This window comes from Sebastes umbrosus, chromosome 5, assembly GCF_015220745.1.
Source record: "Sebastes umbrosus isolate fSebUmb1 chromosome 5, fSebUmb1.pri, whole genome shotgun sequence".
Classification (NCBI taxonomy): domain Eukaryota; kingdom Metazoa; phylum Chordata; class Actinopteri; order Perciformes; family Sebastidae; genus Sebastes; species Sebastes umbrosus.
The window spans coordinates 21381944-21400571 of NC_051273.1; the positions used below are offsets into that span (position 1 = coordinate 21381944).

The 18628-nt window shown below is 41.1% G+C and overlaps 1 protein-coding gene across 4 annotated transcripts in view; it reads right to left on the bottom strand.

Annotated features, from left to right (window-relative positions):
* Positions 1-2032: 2032 nt before the first annotated feature.
* Positions 2033-18628, bottom strand: part of atp8b3 (ATPase phospholipid transporting 8B3) — a 61640-nt gene continuing 45044 nt past the window's right edge. For 3 of the 4 annotated variants that reach the window (XM_037770983.1, XM_037770981.1, XM_037770982.1), the window contains 18 exons: positions 17305-17393; positions 17027-17220; positions 16737-16945; positions 15137-15168; positions 14146-14302; positions 13612-13800; positions 13353-13465; positions 11322-11489; positions 10495-10606; positions 10291-10366; positions 10089-10212; positions 8363-8549; positions 8017-8240; positions 6881-6964; positions 6531-6755; positions 4744-4882; positions 4342-4472; positions 2033-2445 (listed from right to left, as the gene is read on the bottom strand). In XM_037770983.1, coding sequence (XP_037626911.1) covers positions 2212-2445; positions 4342-4472; positions 4744-4882; positions 6531-6755; positions 6881-6964; positions 8017-8240; positions 8363-8549; positions 10089-10212; positions 10291-10366; positions 10495-10606; positions 11322-11489; positions 13353-13465; positions 13612-13800; positions 14146-14302; positions 15137-15168; positions 16737-16945; positions 17027-17220; positions 17305-17393 — 2687 coding nt within the window. In that variant the 3' untranslated portion in view covers positions 2033-2211. The remainder of the gene's footprint in view (positions 2446-4341; positions 4473-4743; positions 4883-6530; positions 6756-6880; positions 6965-8016; positions 8241-8362; positions 8550-10088; positions 10213-10290; positions 10367-10494; positions 10607-11321; positions 11490-13352; positions 13466-13611; positions 13801-14145; positions 14303-15136; positions 15169-16736; positions 16946-17026; positions 17221-17304; positions 17394-18628) is intronic. The other variant, XM_037770984.1, reaches the window with a different exon arrangement.

Here is an 18628-nt window from a genome sequence, read left to right on the forward strand (position 1 = left end):
TTTCCAAAGACGGGCTGTTTACTTGGAGTTAATCAGAGGGACACACACAGGCCCGAGCGGCCTTGAATATACCTGTATGTCTGTCTACATGCTTTTCTTCAATCTGTGTATGTGTGTTCATTTGTACCTATGTGGAAGACTTTTTTTTTTATGTTCCTTTACTATGGGTTGCAATATTTGTCATGCGAAAAATTTGAAACCATTTCTTACTGACTGACCGACCAACCAACCGCAGAACCATCCGGCAACTTGATAGTCCAACGACCGAAATGTCGCCAGCATTTGCTGTCAAACAGCATGATGCGTGCGTCGTTTCGCCGTGGGATCGGACGTTGCCGATGGGACTGATGTAGACACCCCCAGTCACACTGTGCTCTCCCTCTTCTGTTACCTGTTAATCAATCAGAACCAAGTGTCTTTGTGATGGTAGAAGACAATCAGTTTCAAAACAAGAAAAAAGGTAGAGAGAGGGCAGGCCAGTGGGGAGGAGGAAGGGGAGGACGGAAGAATAAAATCAAGGGAAAAGAGGCTCTCTGAGATGTGACGAGCTGTAGTGCCCGACTGCCAAACGACTGCCCCATCAACCCCTCCGCTCAAAACATCTTCCATCTCATCAAGCTCCACACGACGCGGTTACACAACAAAACATTATAAATCCACTCCCTCCTCACCCCCACCAGTCACCTTTCACCCTCCTGCATCCCTACTGCCACAATGTAGTGCACTGCAGGAGAACAAGAGCTGTGGTGCAAAGACCATACTTCCCATCACCCACCACAATTTCCTGCTAATCTAATGATGATGTAACCAACCGCGAGGAATAAAAATGGCTCCGGTTGGTGGCTTTTGCACAGAGAACTATGCAAACACCTGACCCCCCCAATCTTAATCGTTGCTGCTGGGTCAGAGTGTACAACCCTCAACCCCCCCTCCCTCCCTTCCCACTTGACATTACGACACTCCCGCTCCCACTTTGACCTCCATGACCTTTCCCCCCTCATTCCTCCTCCTCCCCTGAGCCCAGAGCGGCCGGAGAACCCCCAGTCACTCAGGGTATACAGTAGAGAGTGGCTGGGGAGAGGAGAGCACTACAGCGCCCCCCATGTTTCACCACACTGATGTCACACAGCTTTACATGAACGCCCCAAACTGCCATTGACATCAAAATGGAGTCCATGTTGATGTTTGCAAGCTGATCCTCCCCCGCTCATGGCTCCATTGTTCTACAATGTTCGACTGTCTTTGTCCCCAGCGCCAAGGAAGGGCCACAATCAATGCAAAGACACTTACATTGTACTTACTTAAGTTTACAAAGTCGTCTGGAGACAGTGGCTTATATTGCACTCGGACGGACAGACAGACACACAAACAGACACAGGCACATGCTGGAGAGGGTGAGTCTGCCTTTTGAGAGTGTTTGCTGAAAACCAAAGATGAAATCAGAGGTATGACAATCTGGCTACCGAAACCTAGAAGACAATGTTGAGCTCTCTGGGCTGCTCTACGGGTCCTGTGATTTACCGGCCATGTGGACATTCCACCTATTGCACTTAGACACACACATACATACATATACGCTGGTGTAAACTCCCACACACACACACACACACACAGAAACAAGGGATAAACCCACTCACGACGTCTGGTCAGAAAGCCTCTTTTCCCTCCTCCCACTGCAGAAGCCGGAGAGCCTGTGGAGGACTTTTAGTTTCACTCTAGCTGAGACTTTTGTGAAGGAAAAAAATCTGAGTAATAACTGTTACAGAAAAATAAAAACTTAAAAGGATAATATGGGTAAAAATTGCGTGTTTTGAAATAAATTAACAAATAAAACAATTGTAAAACAAAAGCGGTGCTGTCGGTTTATTGTGTTTGGTTTGATCTTCAAAGGAAATCCCCCTGTGACCTCCCAGCAGATGGAAATCTGATTTTTTACCACAATAACGGTCTCAAACAACAAAGATCAGAGGTATTCATGTAGAGGTAAAACTGTCTATGTAAAGACAATAAACACGATTTAGAGAACATAATGTATTTTGTATATCATATCATTTATTGGAAAATGGTAGCTATACAAAAGATAAGTGCTGGAATTGGCCACAAAAACATGTTTTAAGTGCAAACACATAACGAATCATCTCATAAGATCTATGTTACAGCAACAATCTATGTGATCAAATATTCTCCCTTAAATTTATCGTTAATCATGTGCTATTTTGGGAGATGATTATTGTCCTTTAGGTGAATTAGGACTTGTGAGTCAGTGGAGTTTTTACTAGCAGTCACCTTCTCATCCACCGTCGGCACCGTGCTGCGGATGAAGGTCCCTGACGTGATGAGGCGTCCGGTCCCGGCCCCCTGAGAGAGGGCGTAAGAGGAACGGCGAAGAGACGTCCTTTTGAACTGTGACCTCAGCTCCACCGGCTGAAGGGACGCACTGTGGACCTACATCACAGCCAGGTAAGAGTGACATCAGTGACCATTTACCATTACAACTGTTCAGGCTTTTATTTTTATAGGAATGAAAGCTCAATAACTTGGCGAACGGGAAACATCTCAGCCTTCTTACAGCTCCAAAATAACCTAAGATAGCAACCAAATTCAGTAACATGTTGAGTTGGTCCTCAAGTCAGTTTGTGGAGAATCATCACTGAGAAATATACTGAAAATATTACATAAATGACATTTTATGGAACTGTGAAAGTCTTCATAAGTTAGAGATTGATGTACAGGAGCTAACCTGCTGTGTGTTTAGTCGTCCCACCAATTTAAATGGATAATTTTTTTACTAACATCCAGGTGACTGCTTAAATGTTTTCATTTCCAGTTTTAGTTTTGAACTATTCCTTTCATTCTTACTGTCTGAAAGTGATAGTTTGGGTGATTTGAAGTGGGGTTGTATGAGGTACTTATCCATAGTAGGTGTATTACTTACAGTAGATGACAGTCGTGAGAAACGGACAGGAGCACCGGCACCCATGCAAAGCAATACAGTGCTGTGGACGGGGTCGGCAGAAAAACATATTTAAGCCACCTAAAATAAAGCCTCACCTAAAAAAAAAAATCAATATTAGTTTGAATGTACGCTATATTTAGAATATTTTCCGACGGCAAACTGAACTGAAAGTGACACGTATCTTCACTGTTTTTGTCATCTGAGCCTGCTGGCTTTGGAGAGAGCGCATAGATTCACTTTCAGTTCTGTTCCCCGTCGGAAAGTAGAAAAAAAGGGCTGTCTGATTGCAAGATAAAGCTGTGAAAATATTCTTAATATAGCGTACACTTAAACGGATATCAATTATTTTAGGTGGGCCTTTCTTTTAGGTGGCTAAAATACGTTTTTCTGCCGTCCCCGTCCACAGCAGTACATTGCTTTGCTCCGGTGCTCCCGTCTGTTTCTCCAAGCTGTAGGCATGCCGACCGTCATCTACTGTAGGTAATACACTGACTATGGATAAGTACCTCATACAACCCCACTTCAAAACTATCACTTTGAGGGGAGACATCTCATGCGAATAGGGTAAAAATTTAACTAACAGATATCACCATGAAACTTCCCCAGTTGATTACTTACATTAAGGCAATTATTTTTTGTATTACAAGTTTTCTGATAATGTTATGTTTAAATGTGCAAATGAGACATTATCTTATTAAATATGTGTTAACTTGCATACATTTTCAGAACAGAAATCTGAACATTAGATAAAGCGAGGTTCAAAATTCTGGTTTCATTTTGTTGACATATTAGAGTCAAAGGTTTCTACAGAGGACATTTTTTCTCTTTTTATCACTATAAATCAGAAACTACTGTCAACAGCCATAAAAAATCCATTTTCCCCATGTTTTTAGAAATAAAATGTTGTATAAATCAGGATATGAATGATGGATGAACAAACCCCTCTGTAAAAACCTTCAGAATATAGATAGAAATGATACTGGAAAGTTTGGTGGATGTAAGTGCTACTGAAGTGGAGATTTCTGGCTAATTTAAACTAATTTAATAACACTACAGGTGAATAAAGTATTTTTTTAAACAATTAGATATCACCATGAAACTTCCCCAGTTGATTACTGACATTAAGACAATTATTTTTTTTGTATTACAAGTTTTCTGAAATGTTATGTTTAAATATGCAAATGAGGCATTATGTAATGATAACTTTGGTGAATTTAGACGCTAACAGACAAAGTAGTAAAATAAACACCTAAATGTGTATTTTGGATGTTTTCTTTCCACTAGTCTGAAAAAAAGACATGGAAGCAAAACAGCCCAAAACTGACCAGTGCATGAAAACCCAATGTTTCTGCCTGTAGTGTCTCGCCATCATGCAGATGTCTCACCTTGTGTTTGTCGTGCATGGTGAGGATGACATTGAGAGCGAGGGCGGTCACTGAGGGCAAAACAGCCGTCCAGGTAGTGAGCAGAGCTGCGAGCCACACAAGTGGATCGATGAAGGCCTTATCAGCCGCACCTGATGAAAAGCACACACAGAGCAATCAAACGTGTTTCACAGGCATGATGACAGACCAACAGATCAACATTAAATAATCGTTAAAATTGACATTTCTTCTTCACAGTTTGGCTGAATGTTTTTGTTGACAGTTGTTTTGATATTATTTGCCTCCAAGGGAATCAAGTCGAGCAGTTCCAGCAGTGATGGATGTTAAAAAATGGCCACAGCCAGGAGCGACATCACTCCAGTGACAGGAATGAATAGAGTAGATGTGCAATGAGATGAGTACCGAAGAAGTAATAGTCGCTGGGTGATCTTTTAAACAGGATGGTGCTGTGGGTGATCTTGGTACAGAGGAAGAAAAGCACCACAGAGACACACACGGTGGCTACATTGAACTTCGTCCAGTATCTGGTCACCAGCACAACCTGAAAGACGAAAAGAAACACTGTAATCAGAGGAGATATAAAGCCTTCTTCCTCCTCACACTCTGTTCCCAAAGACTCCCCAGCTGGTCTTTTGATTATCCTACTGGCCACCGCACTGGCGAACTTCCCCAGCTTGCTCCTGTATTTACAGTTCAGGTTACCAAATCCTACTGTGGCCTAATACCTCTTAAAGGCAGGGTTGACGATGTTATCCAGTTTACACTATTTGTTATATTGGTTGAAATGGTCTTTACAACCCGACAGCGATCCATTACTTATGAACTCTGAAAAAGGACCGGAAAAGAGCCGGCATCTGTAGCTGCTGTAATCCTGTAAAAACGTCTACCAATCACTGCCTCGGGGTCCGCTTGGAAAGAAATTGTATATGTTTTCATACTGTGTACTGTTATGCATTTTATTATTAACTGTAAAGCACTTTGGAACTGCTGTTTTGAAAAGTGCTATATGAATAAAGATTATTATTCTTATTATTTTAATTGTTATGATAATTTGCCTCATTGTTGGCTACTCCAGCTGCAGTTTGTAAAAGTAGATTTCTTTAATTTCTAAATTAACACTCTTTTTGAGTTAAACCTTTTTCTGAATATGATAAATTAAAGGGACTGTTTGTAAGAATCAGAAATTGGTTGTAACAGCGACACCTGTGGCTGTTAACTCAACAAAAGTCAGTGTCCTGTCGTTCGCGCTCGCCTGTGTGCACGCGCGACGTGAATGTGAGCAAGCATCCGTCAAAACAGTGAGGCGACACACATCAGCTAAAACCAATATGTCACTCTATATTTCACCTGCTTGGCAGTAATGTTAGCTGACCAGACGAAGGTCTCCGTGAATCACTGCTGATCCTAGTGTTGGCTTTTCCTGCTTCAGCCTCCCGACCGCGGCCGGAGGAAACAGGGAATACACCGGCACCCGGTCGGAGATGATAACGTAACTCGTGGCGGAGCCCCGTCACTTCACAAGACACGGAAAACCTCTGTTGGTCTGGAGGAGCTGCAGCAGTTATTTCTGCACAAACGTCCACTGTACATTCACTAGATATTCTCAGAGCTACTAACTCTTCTGCAGTGTGTAGTGAGCGCGCATGCATGTGAGGTGGAGCGAGCTGAGTGAAGGCAAGCAGGCAGGCAGAGGAGCAGAGTACAGCAGAGACTCCGGCCCGGAGACCAAAGCTACGGTCTTCCCCGCGTCCTCCGACCACGGCCAACACTGTTTTGCAAGACGGGTTTCACTAGATATAACTTTGTGGTTTTGGTGCTTCTGTGTAGTTTGTGTTGGAGTCTGAGTCTGAACAGCGTAGCCACACGTGAGCGTGCATGGGACACCGACCCGGATTGATTTATACGTGTAAGAAGTTTCAAACAGTCCCTTTAAGTGTCGAGTTGAAAATGTTACAGTTGTCTACAGATATTTTTTTGTGCATATAATATACATACAATACACACGATCATCTTGTGATTTGCTACATTTTGATGTAATCGGACTAACAGCTCTTTCAAAATAGATGTGTTCGTTCATTGCATATGATGAAATAATGTCACATTATGACTTCCACAGATCAATAATTATTTTTTTTTACTTGTGATTGTTTCTGTGGTTTACTCTCATCTATGAAAAGTGTGATCCTGACCTCAATGGTGGCAGTGAACGTGGCTGCCATGGCGACAGTGACTGCCATGGTCTGGAAGTCATAAGCTGTGTTGTAAAAGACTCCAAACGGGATGAAGAAGAGAACAAGCGACGTGTAGACGGCATACAGCAGCGAAAGGAACAGCATGAGAGGGCTGGAGAGCTCCTGTCTCTGTCCAGTCTTGTACAGCTCCGGCCACTTCAGGCTGCTTTCTGCACTCACGTCCTACAACACAAAACACACAGGATGAAGCATTATGACTTAGAACATAAATATTTCAAATAATAATAATTACATCAAATATCAGAGTTCTGAGTTCATAAAGACATCCATCTCTTCCACTGTCTCACCTGTTCAAAGAAGGCCACACACAAAACTGGGGACGCTGTGTAGAAGACGGTGTAGAGAGCGATGAACCACGTCTCATACAGAGACTGCAGGAGACAAATAGATGGTGGAATGAATGCAGGAGGTTTTTTCCATGTTTAACATCAGTTCATTATGTGTCTTTAAAGGGATAGTTCAGATTTTTTTAAGAGGGGTTGTATGAAGTACTTATCCATAGTCAGTGTATTACTTACAGTAGATGGCGGAGTATCAGCAGGGGTACAAAGTAATATACTGCTGTGGACGGGGGGCAGCAGCAAAACACATTTTAGATACCTAAAAAAATCAATATCAGTTTAAGCTTTAACGCTATATTTAGAATATTTTCACCGCTTTACCTTGCTGTCAGACAGCCTTTTCTGATGGGGAACTATCTATTCTCTCTTCAAAGACACCAGACTCCATTGACAAAAACTGTAATTTTACCTCGCAGAACAAGGGAGTTGTTGGTCTACCGCTGCCTCGATCGGTTAGTTTGTTCATCTTATTGTGTGACTTTGGCGTTTTACAGGGTTAGTTGGGATTAATTTAAGTCACACAATAACACAAACAAACTATCCGATTGAGGCAGAGGTGGTAATTTTAGCAGCTATTTTAGATTTAGTTTTAAGACAAAAATGCTTATTAATTTTAGTCACATTTTAGTTTTTTTTTGCCTTCATAGTTTTAGTAAACGAAAAGTCATTACATTTCAGTCAACATTTAGCCATTACTTTTAACCAAAATGGTTTCTCTCTTAACTCTGTCAGCTATTTTTTAATTCACTAAAATGTCCTTTTTGGTCATCAGATTATATTGAACATTTCAGTTAATCTAGTCTAGCCAAAACCAATAATTGTCATTTTAGTCAAACTTATTTCTCATAAGATTTTATCTTAACTTTATCTGATGAAAAACAGAGGTTGAATGATTAAGAATGCAGCTTCGCTACTCCGAGTCCTCCTGACTGTGCTCATTAGCGATCAGTGAGTCACAGCCACTCGTCCCCTGATGAAAGCCAATCCACTAGGTAATACACTGACTATGGCTAAGTACCTCATAAAACCCCACTTCAAAAAATCCGAACTATCCCTTTAAGTCTCATCCATGTGTGTCTAACCTGAGCACTGAAGCCATTGAAGAAACCAAACCATATGTGCACGAGAGCAAAGCCACAGGTCTTAAACAAGAAGTAGCGCAAGAAGAGGGAAATGCGCCTGTAGGACCAGCGCCCGTGGACCAGTAGCAGCCTCTGCAGAAATCTGAACTGGGACAAGGCAAAGTCCGCGTTCTGCACCGCCTGACCTCCCTCCACTCCTGCTATTCCCACACCAACATGAGCCGCTGGTGTTGGGGAACAGTAAGAAAAGACACGGATCCAAAAAGAGGGAAAAACAAATGTAAAAACATGGAAGCAGAAAGTACAATTAAGAGCTACAAACACATATTTTCTCTCTACATCTTACTCTTGATCATGTTTACATCATTGGCACCGTCCCCGATGGACATGGTGACTGAGCGGGAGTGTTTCCTGACCAGCGTGACGATGTCAGCCTTCTGTCCTGGTGTTACACGACAGCATAGCACCGACTGACACTGTTCTGCCAGGCTCATGAACGTGGTCCCCCACTCTGGTCTCTGGTCAAACTCTGCCTGGAACACAACAACATCAAACAGCTCAGTTTAGGTTAGGTTTATATAAAATGGTCCAATAGTACCTTCTAAATGAGCTTTAGAGGAGTCTTCACTGTTGCTTCTGGGTTTCAGATAGTCTCTGCTGACAGCTTTGACATCTCAGAAATCTTGTTTTAAGGAATTTTAGTTCTGCCAGTATACATTTTTTAAAGCTGCTATAATCAATATTTTTATAGTAACAATGGGTCGGATGACTCTGTGCAATACCCATAGACAATTGTCACCCAACTCTCAGATCTACTGGAGTGTTTCAGCTCATTGTTTTGGTTTGATAAAAATATGGCAGATATTTTTCTCAGAAATTGGTAGAGACCAAAAAAAACCCAGAGCTAAAAGGAGAGTGAATATTGGACTTACAATCATCAGGTCGGCACAAACTCCAAATGAATGCTAATGTGGCTCCTTATCTACTAGGTGTCTAAACAGTTTGCTAACTAGTTTGCCGTATCAACTAATGTCAGTGTTGTGTTTACAGCTTGTTTCCTCAAATGGCAAGTATTGCAGGTTTAAGGAAAAACGTATTCATGTCTAAAAAATTCGACCTTAGCCCAATTTCCACCAAGAAGTTCTTGGTAAATTTTAGTCACAGGACTACTTTTTAAGGAACTAAAAGGTTCCTTCAGCTCACTGTTGTCTGCGTTTCCGCCGCGGTCTAAAGACACACAGTCTGCAGCCCGCAGTTCAGTGTGTCCGCCCGTTTCATCTAAAAAACATGTTCAAAAAATAAAATAATAATTTACTGCTGCACAGTATGTACTGATGGACGTTGGATGTAATGAATAAAATGCAGCAGAGGAAAAAGAAAATAAGAGCACAGTAAATCATCTGTTGAGTGTTTGATGGTTATTTATTTGTGCTTTAGAACGTAACCGCTGTGAAACAATCAGAAAATAACTTTTTTCCTTTCATTTACAGCACCGCCAAGCTGTTTGTCTCTTCTACCGCTTGCCCTTTCAGCTCGCTCGCGTGATATCTCTCTTTCTTTTTCTCTCTGTCTTTTTTTAAAATGAGTCGGGAAGCCGACAGCAGTTAACAAACAAAGAAATATGCTCTCCTCGTCCTAAAATGGTCTTAAATCGATACTAGAGTACTTCCTTGTTTTATGAATGAAGCGGTACAGTTCAAGCAGCGACGCTGAGTGTGTGGTTGACCAATCAGCAACGGTCATCCCTGCAAACTCCACCCCGAAAGTTCCTGTACTTTCAGAAAGTACTACCCCACCTGACCAGAGCCTTTTTAGGGGGTAAAAAGGCCACCGGACTTAATTTAGACCCTGGTCCCTGCAGTCAAAACACAATGAGATTCTCAAAAGGTTCCTAGTTCAGAGGGAAAGTTCCTGCGGTGGAAATAGGGCTTTTGCGACCAATACATAATTACAATGTAAACAGCAGTAGAGTCCTATCCCAATCTGTGACAATTGCAAACTATTTGAAGACAGCTATTCGACCATTTGTAAACTATATGAGTAACCCCATTTCCAGTATGTCCAGTGTTTACCAGCTCAGGTCCAGTGAGGACCACAGCAGTCTTTGCTCCAGCCGCCTGCTTGTCTACAGCCCACAGCTCTGTCTGCCTGGCCTTGAAGAAACTGACCCCTGGGTCTGGGGACTGGAGTATCTGTCTGCAGGGGCAAACATACAAAGATCAATGAGCTGGTGTGAGCGTGTGTGTGTGTTTGTGTATTTTTATCATTGCTAACCTCAGCTCCTGCCATTCCAGTAATCTGGTATCAGGATCCAGTAGCTTGCAAGAATATCCAATATTCACTGCAGTCTCTACAAGAACGAGGAGAGAGAAGAGGGAGCAGGAAAGAGAGAGGAAACCACAGTGAGATATGAATATACAGCATTCAAAGTGGTGCCAATCCCACTCCCATCTACTGTTACAATATATGTCACAATACCTTTTTTGTCCCCAGTAAGTACCCATACTTTAATCCCAGCCTGTTGAAGCAGAGCAATAGTCTCAGGAACTCCCTCCTGAAGCCGATCCTCTATCGCCGTCACCCCTATAAGCTGCAAAACATGAAACGTGAACGTTAGGTTAGCATTCCTGAAGGATATTGGCTTTATTACGCAGCATGACAAGGAGACAAAGAGAAGATATGAGTGACGTTCAATCTCATAACATGAAAAAAATGCAGATGATTTATCAAAGTCGCTTTGTGCTCCACATGTACAAAAAAGTAAAGAGCAGAAACCATAAAGCACAAGCTTGATTTAAAGAGGACCTGTTATGCTTTCCCCCTTTCATTTAGTGTGTTATATACTGTAGTTTTATTGTGCATGTAAAAGGTCTGCAAAGTTACAAAGCCCAAAGTCCACATCAAAGGGAGTTACTCTCCCCCACAAAAACACTGCTCCTGAACTGCCTGAAACGCCTTGCTTGAAGTCCCGCCTTTTCTTCTGTAGCGTGGTGATGTCACCAAGTAAGACATTTGCATAATACCTGCCTAGCGACAAGTTTGGCAAGCCCTCAAACAAAGCTAGTTAGAGCGGAGTCCGAAGAGTTCGGTTCGGTGAAAGAAGGTGGAAAGAGGTGCTGCAGCACAGCCCGGTATTAGAAAAATAAAGTGTTTTTTGAACATTAAAGCATGGAAACATGTTTTAGTGGAAACCAAAAATACATGTATGCACCTGTAAATGAGCATAATAGGCCCTCTTTATCAGTGTCAATGATCAGATTTGCCACTTTAAATGGAGGACTGACAATAAACGTGTAAGAGCCCACCTGCAGCTCTCTCTCCATCTGATCATACAGCTTTTCCAGCAGTGCGTCACGGTCATCGGTCGTCATGGCAGCAGACTGGGCAAGAGTTTTACTCCACTGCTCCCATGATGCCTCAGGAACAGATCGAACCGTAACACACAAAGTCCTCAGACAGGCCTGGGCAAACAACTGACAGAAGATAGGTTAACACATTATTACAGGCTGCATGTTATTTACTGAGTGATCTTTCAGGCAGAATTGAAGAATTGACAAAGAAAACATGAGATAAACACTTTGGTCTTGGCAGGCATGCCTCAACTATCTCAGTAGGAGATCACTGGCCTGATCCTTTCTTGAAAAGTCTATTGATCATTGATCAAGAACGTTTAACTTCTCTGAGATGCTCAATACAGTGTGTACAAGCTTTGATGATCAGACCATTGATAACAACGATGATCACGACAAAGAGACTCTATAAACTGTTTTATTTGACTGACTATTAATGGAGGAAATCCTTTACTGCACAAAGGTGGTCTTTAAGAGGAACTTCGGTATTTTTCAACCTGGATTTTCTCATGTTTTTGTGTCTAAGTAACTAATAGGGACAACAATTTTTGAAATTGGTCCAGTATTGAAGGATAACGCTGCAGCCGCCAGACAGTAAACGGGCTGTAATATAAACGCTTGGGGCAACCTGGCAACTTACCTCCACTAAAAGTGCTTGTTTTTGCCACTGACGGGCTCAGACATTCTTGGTCCCCAGAGGATGAATCCTATTGTCCTTGGTTTAGCACCAGCATGTGGTTGACATGTTGGACTTTTAGTGAAAAATCTTGACAACTACAGGATGGATTGCCATTGAATTTGGTAGAGATAATGCAAATGCTAGCAATGCTAACACACTAAGCTTTTTAAATTTACTTTATCGCAATGTTTCTTTCATTATCTTCCTATTAATTGTTTATTCACAGTTCATTGTGCATTTTTATACTTGTTTATGTAAGTTAAATTAATACCAGAACTCAACCAAAACCAAAAACTAAATGAAACTTAAACAAAACAAAACAAAACAAAAAAGGGGACGAGTACCTGTTTATTACAAATTTGGGCTACATTGAAATAATATGAGTCTAGCTTTGAGATAAATCTTATTCCATTTTTTCATATGATTTCTGATTGTAAAGATTCATTTTTCCACCTCCAAAGTGTTCTATTATTGATAGCCATGCATTTAGTTTTGGTGTATTTGTCTGTTTCCAGGTCTTTGTCACCTGCTTCATGTTAAAGAGATGCATGTCCGCCGATTTTATCTTTCATATTAAGTCAGTGCCCAAAAGATTTTCTAGTTTCAGAGGTTCTTTTAGGTCAAAAATATATTTTAAGGTTTTTTTTCCACTTCTTCCCAAAAGAGAATCAATATTGAACATGTAAAGTGCGTGTATAGTTTTCTACTTGTTCCCCACATCCTCTCCAGCAACTAGTCCCTGCTAAAGGGTAACATAAGGCGTCATTAAATATCTCATACTCACTTTCCGAGCATAATCCCATCTCCAGTAATTTGATTGTAATATCTTTAACTTTCCACATAGGGAGTCTTTCCAAACTTCTGCTGATATCTTAATTTCTAATTTTTTTCCCCCCATTTCTCTTTTACTTTATTATCTACAATGGTGAGCTTTTGCAGCATTTTATACATATATGAAAGATTTCCTTTAGCTTTATTTAAAATTTTCAATCATGTATTGTATTAAATATTTTTTTATGTGTCCTCTTCTAAATGTTTCATGAGGTAACTTCTCACCTGTAAATAATGTTTTTGGTCTAACTCATATTCGGAGGCTATCATTTCATATGAGTTTATTGTGTGTTTTGTAAGTAATTAAGTAAGTAATTGAGAGTACGTTACAAACCCCCTACTAACACACTAAGTTAAGATGGGGAACTTTTTTGAAACTGTGAACTCTTAAATACTGAAATTGAAACCAAAAGATAGTAACAGAGTGACATATAAATAGTAGACTCAATAACAGTTGAGTAGAAACTCCAGTTCACCTCCAGGGCTCCTTCATTCCTCTCCTGATATGGACAGTCCTTCTGCAGTCTCTCCAGGATCACGATGTCTGCCCCTTTACAGTACAGCTTTAACCCACCCTCCGGCTCCCGCACTGAAAAAACAAAACCAGTCTGGATAATTTATTCAGAAAAGAAGTTGACATGGGAGAACTTAGCATAAGGGCAATTATAAAAGATTAACAAGAGATTGAAAGGTTGCAGATTTGCTGTTAGTGTGTATTTAGAGGGCTCCTCTCACCCAGTACAGACATGCGTCTTCTCTGGCTGGTAAAGTCCAGCAGTGCAAGCAGTTCATACTGGCGAGAGACACCGAGTTCAGAGATGACGACAAAGTCTCTCGTCCTGGAAAGAAAGACCCAGCCAAGCTCCCTGGCTGCACCAACAAGAGCTTCCTCATCTGGGGACGCAGCCTGGTAAACTGGAGCCTCTGGAGGAATGTAGCCAACACGCAAGGCAGATGTAAACATGTTGTCATCAAGGAATGTGCAATGTCATTATAATCATGTGAGACCAGTGATTTAGGGGTTGGAAAAAAGCATCATCCTTTCAAGTTGCGTCAACATACTGTACATATATGGGTTATTTGGAGGAGAGATCGCCAAATTGGTACATTAAGTTAAAGTAACAGTGAATGATTTCTTTTCCTCCCTGTCTACCTGTTTTGTATTGTGAACAAAGTGCTGATAGTGTTGTGTTATATATCTGAGATAATTTTTTTCTCCCCCTCTACCTTGACTTTGAGTATGGAGTAAACAACAAACAGAGACACAACCTTCTTTCCACTCCGCCATGACAGTGTGACATAAAGACAGCGCCCTGAGGAACTGTCTGCTGAATGCACACTGCTGTCCTCGAAGCTTCTCCACCAGGTTGGGAGCCGACATGTGCAAACCACCACAGGAGAACGGATTCCAGCTTAAGTCCATGGGCTGCACACGTATAACAGGGGAAGAAGATGGAGCACCAAATGTTACTGTGCATTGCCATTATACAGCGTGGCTAACATGAATACAGTCTCATGCTGATGTCAGCTGAAATTATGACAAAAACAAGCACATAAAGAGAAAAGATTTACCAAGAAGGAAGGTTAAAGAACAGCTTTGAATTAGCACGGTTCCCACTCTTTTTCTAGAGATCATTTGCCAGGACATTTTCATGATGATCTAGCTGGTATGACAGTCTATGGCTATAACCTATCTATGAAATCATCTTTTACATGCTTAGAAATTATGTCAAATTGTTCATAGGATAATAAATATACACCTGCAGATAGAGGCAAACAATTTAACGTTATTCAACTGTTAGGAAAAAAGTTAGGAAGAAAGCAACGTTATCTCATCCAACCTGCATGTGCTATCACGTGACATGACTTGGGTGTGTGTTCCCAGCGTTTCCGCAACATAACCGAGAGCAGCCTTTTCAAAATACTCTTTTCCATAAACGTTTTAACTAATCCTGAACATAACTTAATGTTAGCCCTTTCAGCAATGTTATCCGTCTTGGGGAGCCCTGATATATAGCCTAGTATGGGTTGTTCATTCTCAGCTAAAGGAAAATAGGAGAATGTTGAAATAATTTTCCAGGACATTTGACTTTTTCTCTCATTTTCCATGTGTTTTCCACAACTGTAAAATTGCTCAACTGCTTTCCAAGTTTTCCAGGACACGTGGGAACCCTGAATAGGTTGGAAATATACAAGAAAGAGGCAAAGAAAGAACAAAATACAGTCCAAAGATGCAGATTTGAGAGTATTTATACGGTACCTGTATGTCCTCTGCCCTGACTGATGCATCACCTGGGAAAGTAGAGAAATGATCTATTAAATGATATTTAATGACTTGCAAAAAGCATTTGAAATGGAGATTAGAATATGCACAAATAAAATAAAAAGAAAGAAAGAAAACAGACATGTGGGCTGAACCAGGAAGCGGCTCAGACATACGACATATGGTTGATGTGATTCTGACAAGGTTTCAATTACAGTGTGTCTTCAGTGGGCAGGGCCGGTGTTAAATATTTAGTAGATGGACTCGTGGCTGTTAGATATGAGCATGTTAAGTGTCTCCTGTCGTCTCTCTCTGGAGAAAGTCGGCTCCCCGGAGGGATCTTTGCTCCTCTGTGAGCCAGCAAGGAAACTTGGCTCTGTGGTCATTATCATACTCTGTTACAGAAATTAATATTTAAGGAAGTACATTAATGTGTTAATTAGACAGGATGTTTGTAACGTCACACATTTTATTGGACAAAGACTGGATTGTTGAACAATTTTGAGTGAACACAAATATGAAAAGTGTCTCACTATGGTGTCATCCTGAGAAGGGGACATTAGTTAGCACAGTCAGACAACATGACTACTTTCTGGTGACAATTAAAGTTACTTAAAGGGATAGTAGAAATGTTGTATGAGGTACTTCTCAGTGTAATACCTACAGTAGACCAACCAGACTCCACTGACAAAAACAGTAATTTTACCTCGCAGAACCAACCTCGGTTAGTTTGTTTGTGTTATTGTGTGACTTTGGTGAAAACTTTAAAACACCAAAGTCACACAATAACACAAACAAACTAACGATCAAGGAAGCAACTCCCGTGTTCTGCGAGGTAAACACGCTGTGTTCAAATGTAACCTTGTAAAATTTAGTTTTCTTTGGTGAGAAACTTCAATAAATACAGTTTGGAGGAGATGTTTTCACAGCAATATAAAATAGATATTAGAGATGGAATTAACTTCCTAACACAAGCTATAAGCAGCTTATGATATGTAATTAGAACTAATAATGCCAAGAATTACTTTTATCAAATCAATTATTTAAATAAAAATGCAAAAAGTTATTTCCTAATCATTTGAATTGTGGGTTTTTATGCCAATAACCACGATAGAGGACACTAAAAAAGTAAAAGGATAAAATTTAGAATTTTTGATGGCTTACAACCTGGCTTTGGGACGGTCGATTATATTTCTTGGAAAGAAATCAGCCAAAATCGGGATGAGAAAGCCATACTCAATTGGTGTGTCTCTACCTTTTAGGTCCTGTAAAGATGCATTTTGAGGGCATGTTGAATTCATAATTTGATGTGCATTCTGTTGAAAGTGGATGTCGAGGTAAAATAAAAAACAGGAAAAAAAGGTGATTTTATTTGTTGGACTGGGCAGAGGGTGAGGCTGTTCAAAAGTCTGTGAGTGGTTGGAATATTAATTTCAAGCTAGCCGTGCGGCATGAGCTCAGATGAAGACAACTTGTTTTCTAATAAATATTAGTGCTGGCATTGGGTTATTGTTTTCTTCTAAGGAAAATTAAATGGATATGGTAAATTATAGATAGATAGATATATAGATAGATATATAAGATGGTATATTTTTACCATAGATCTCCCCGGCTATGCAGCACTGTCTGAAGAGCAGACGATTCTGGGTCAGTGTCCCAGTTTTGTCACTCAGCAGGTATCCCACTTGGCCGAGCTCCTCATTCAGTGAGGTGTTCCTGGCCTGGGCCGGTTTGTCTGCCTGCTGCCAATACATCTCCACATCCCAGCCAATAAACAGGCTGTGGACCGTGTGGATCATCTCAAACCTGTGCACACACAAACACAGGTGTATTTCAACCTTCCTGCCTATACCCTCAGATGAGAGCAGTATTGTAGATGGAACTAACGTGATGTAGAGAGCAATGGGCATGGCCGGGCTGAGCAGGATGATGTAGCTCCAGAAGATGAGGAACCCGGTGTAAGCGGGATTGCCGTTAACCACCAGAGCAGACAGAACCTCTGTGTGGCTCATGACCCAACTCGAAAACACGCCAGCGCCGATGGCGAGGAGCAGAGCTGCCAACAGCACGCACAGGACGATCTAGAGATCCAGACACACACACAGTTTAGAATAACTCCATGAGATGTCTCATGCTTGTCACCCACCGGCCCTTTACCCACTCACCCCGGCCACCACTCTGTTGAAAACTTTCTCCGTTTGCGTCCTCTTTACTCTCAGTTTCCCGCAGTTCCTCAGGATCTTGGTGTCCGCGCCTGGTACAGAGCAGACAACTGTTAGACGCTATCGCTCCGGTGGCCTGTCCTAGCGAGTGGGGAGACCATCCTGCAGCCAGAGGGTGAAAGTTCAAGCCCTCATGTCAGTGAGCATCTGCTGACGTACCCTTGAGCAAGATGCTGAATCCCTACCAGTTCCAGGGGTGTCTGACCCCGCTGCCGAGAGGTCAGCGGGAAGACAGATTTTCCCTCGCAGGGATCAATAAAGTATCACATTATGTTTTCCAGTGATGTGGTCTCAATCTCACATAGAGAGCTGCATGTGTAGAAATGACACATACTGAGAATCTGTGCCATACAGTCTTAATTTAGTTAACGAAAAGTATGACGAAATATGGTCATCAACGACCTTTTTTTCCATGGCTAAGACGGGACAATGAGGAGATGGCACCAGCGTCATTAAACACTAACAGTGACGATATCAAACATAAAATATCATTGACGAAAAAAGACGAGACTAAAATGTAGTTTAAAAACAAAAACGAATGAAATCTCTCTTTATTTTTGTCACCTTCTCTTCCCCTCTCTCTGTGCTACTATAATGCATAAAGTTGGCAGTTTGCAGGTCGTGTCTGGTTCGGGTGGTTGAGTAACACTTATTTTTACATGTTGGGCAGGTGGACCGGCTCTCATAACGGACCGATGAGCGCAGTCAGGAGGACTCGAACTAACTGCAAAGCTGCATTCTTAATCACTCAACCTGTGTTTTTCATCATGTAATGATAAGATCAATTTAATGTGAAATAAGTGTGACTAAAATGATATATAATTTAATTTAATTCATATAATTTGATGACTAAACAGAACTTAGATTAAATTAAAAAAAAAAAACCTGACAAAATTAAGAGAGAAAACATTTTGACTAAAATCAAATGACTTTTCAGTGACTAAAACTGGACTAAAACATTTTGAGTTGTCGTCGACTTAAACTATGAAGGATAAAAATGACTAAAATGTGACTAAAACTAATAAGCATTGAATTGAAATCAAACATTTTTACTAAGCTTGTTTACAAGATATTTAGTCAATGCTGATCTATAGACAGGAGTACCAGCACGAAAGCAAAGCAAAGTACTACTGTGGAACAGGGCAGCAGCAAAATGGATTTTAGCCACCTAAAAAAAAAAATTAAAAAAAATCAATGTCAGTTTAAATGTACGCTATATTTAGAATATTTCAACGTGTTTTAGCCTCCAAAAAATAATCAGTTCAAG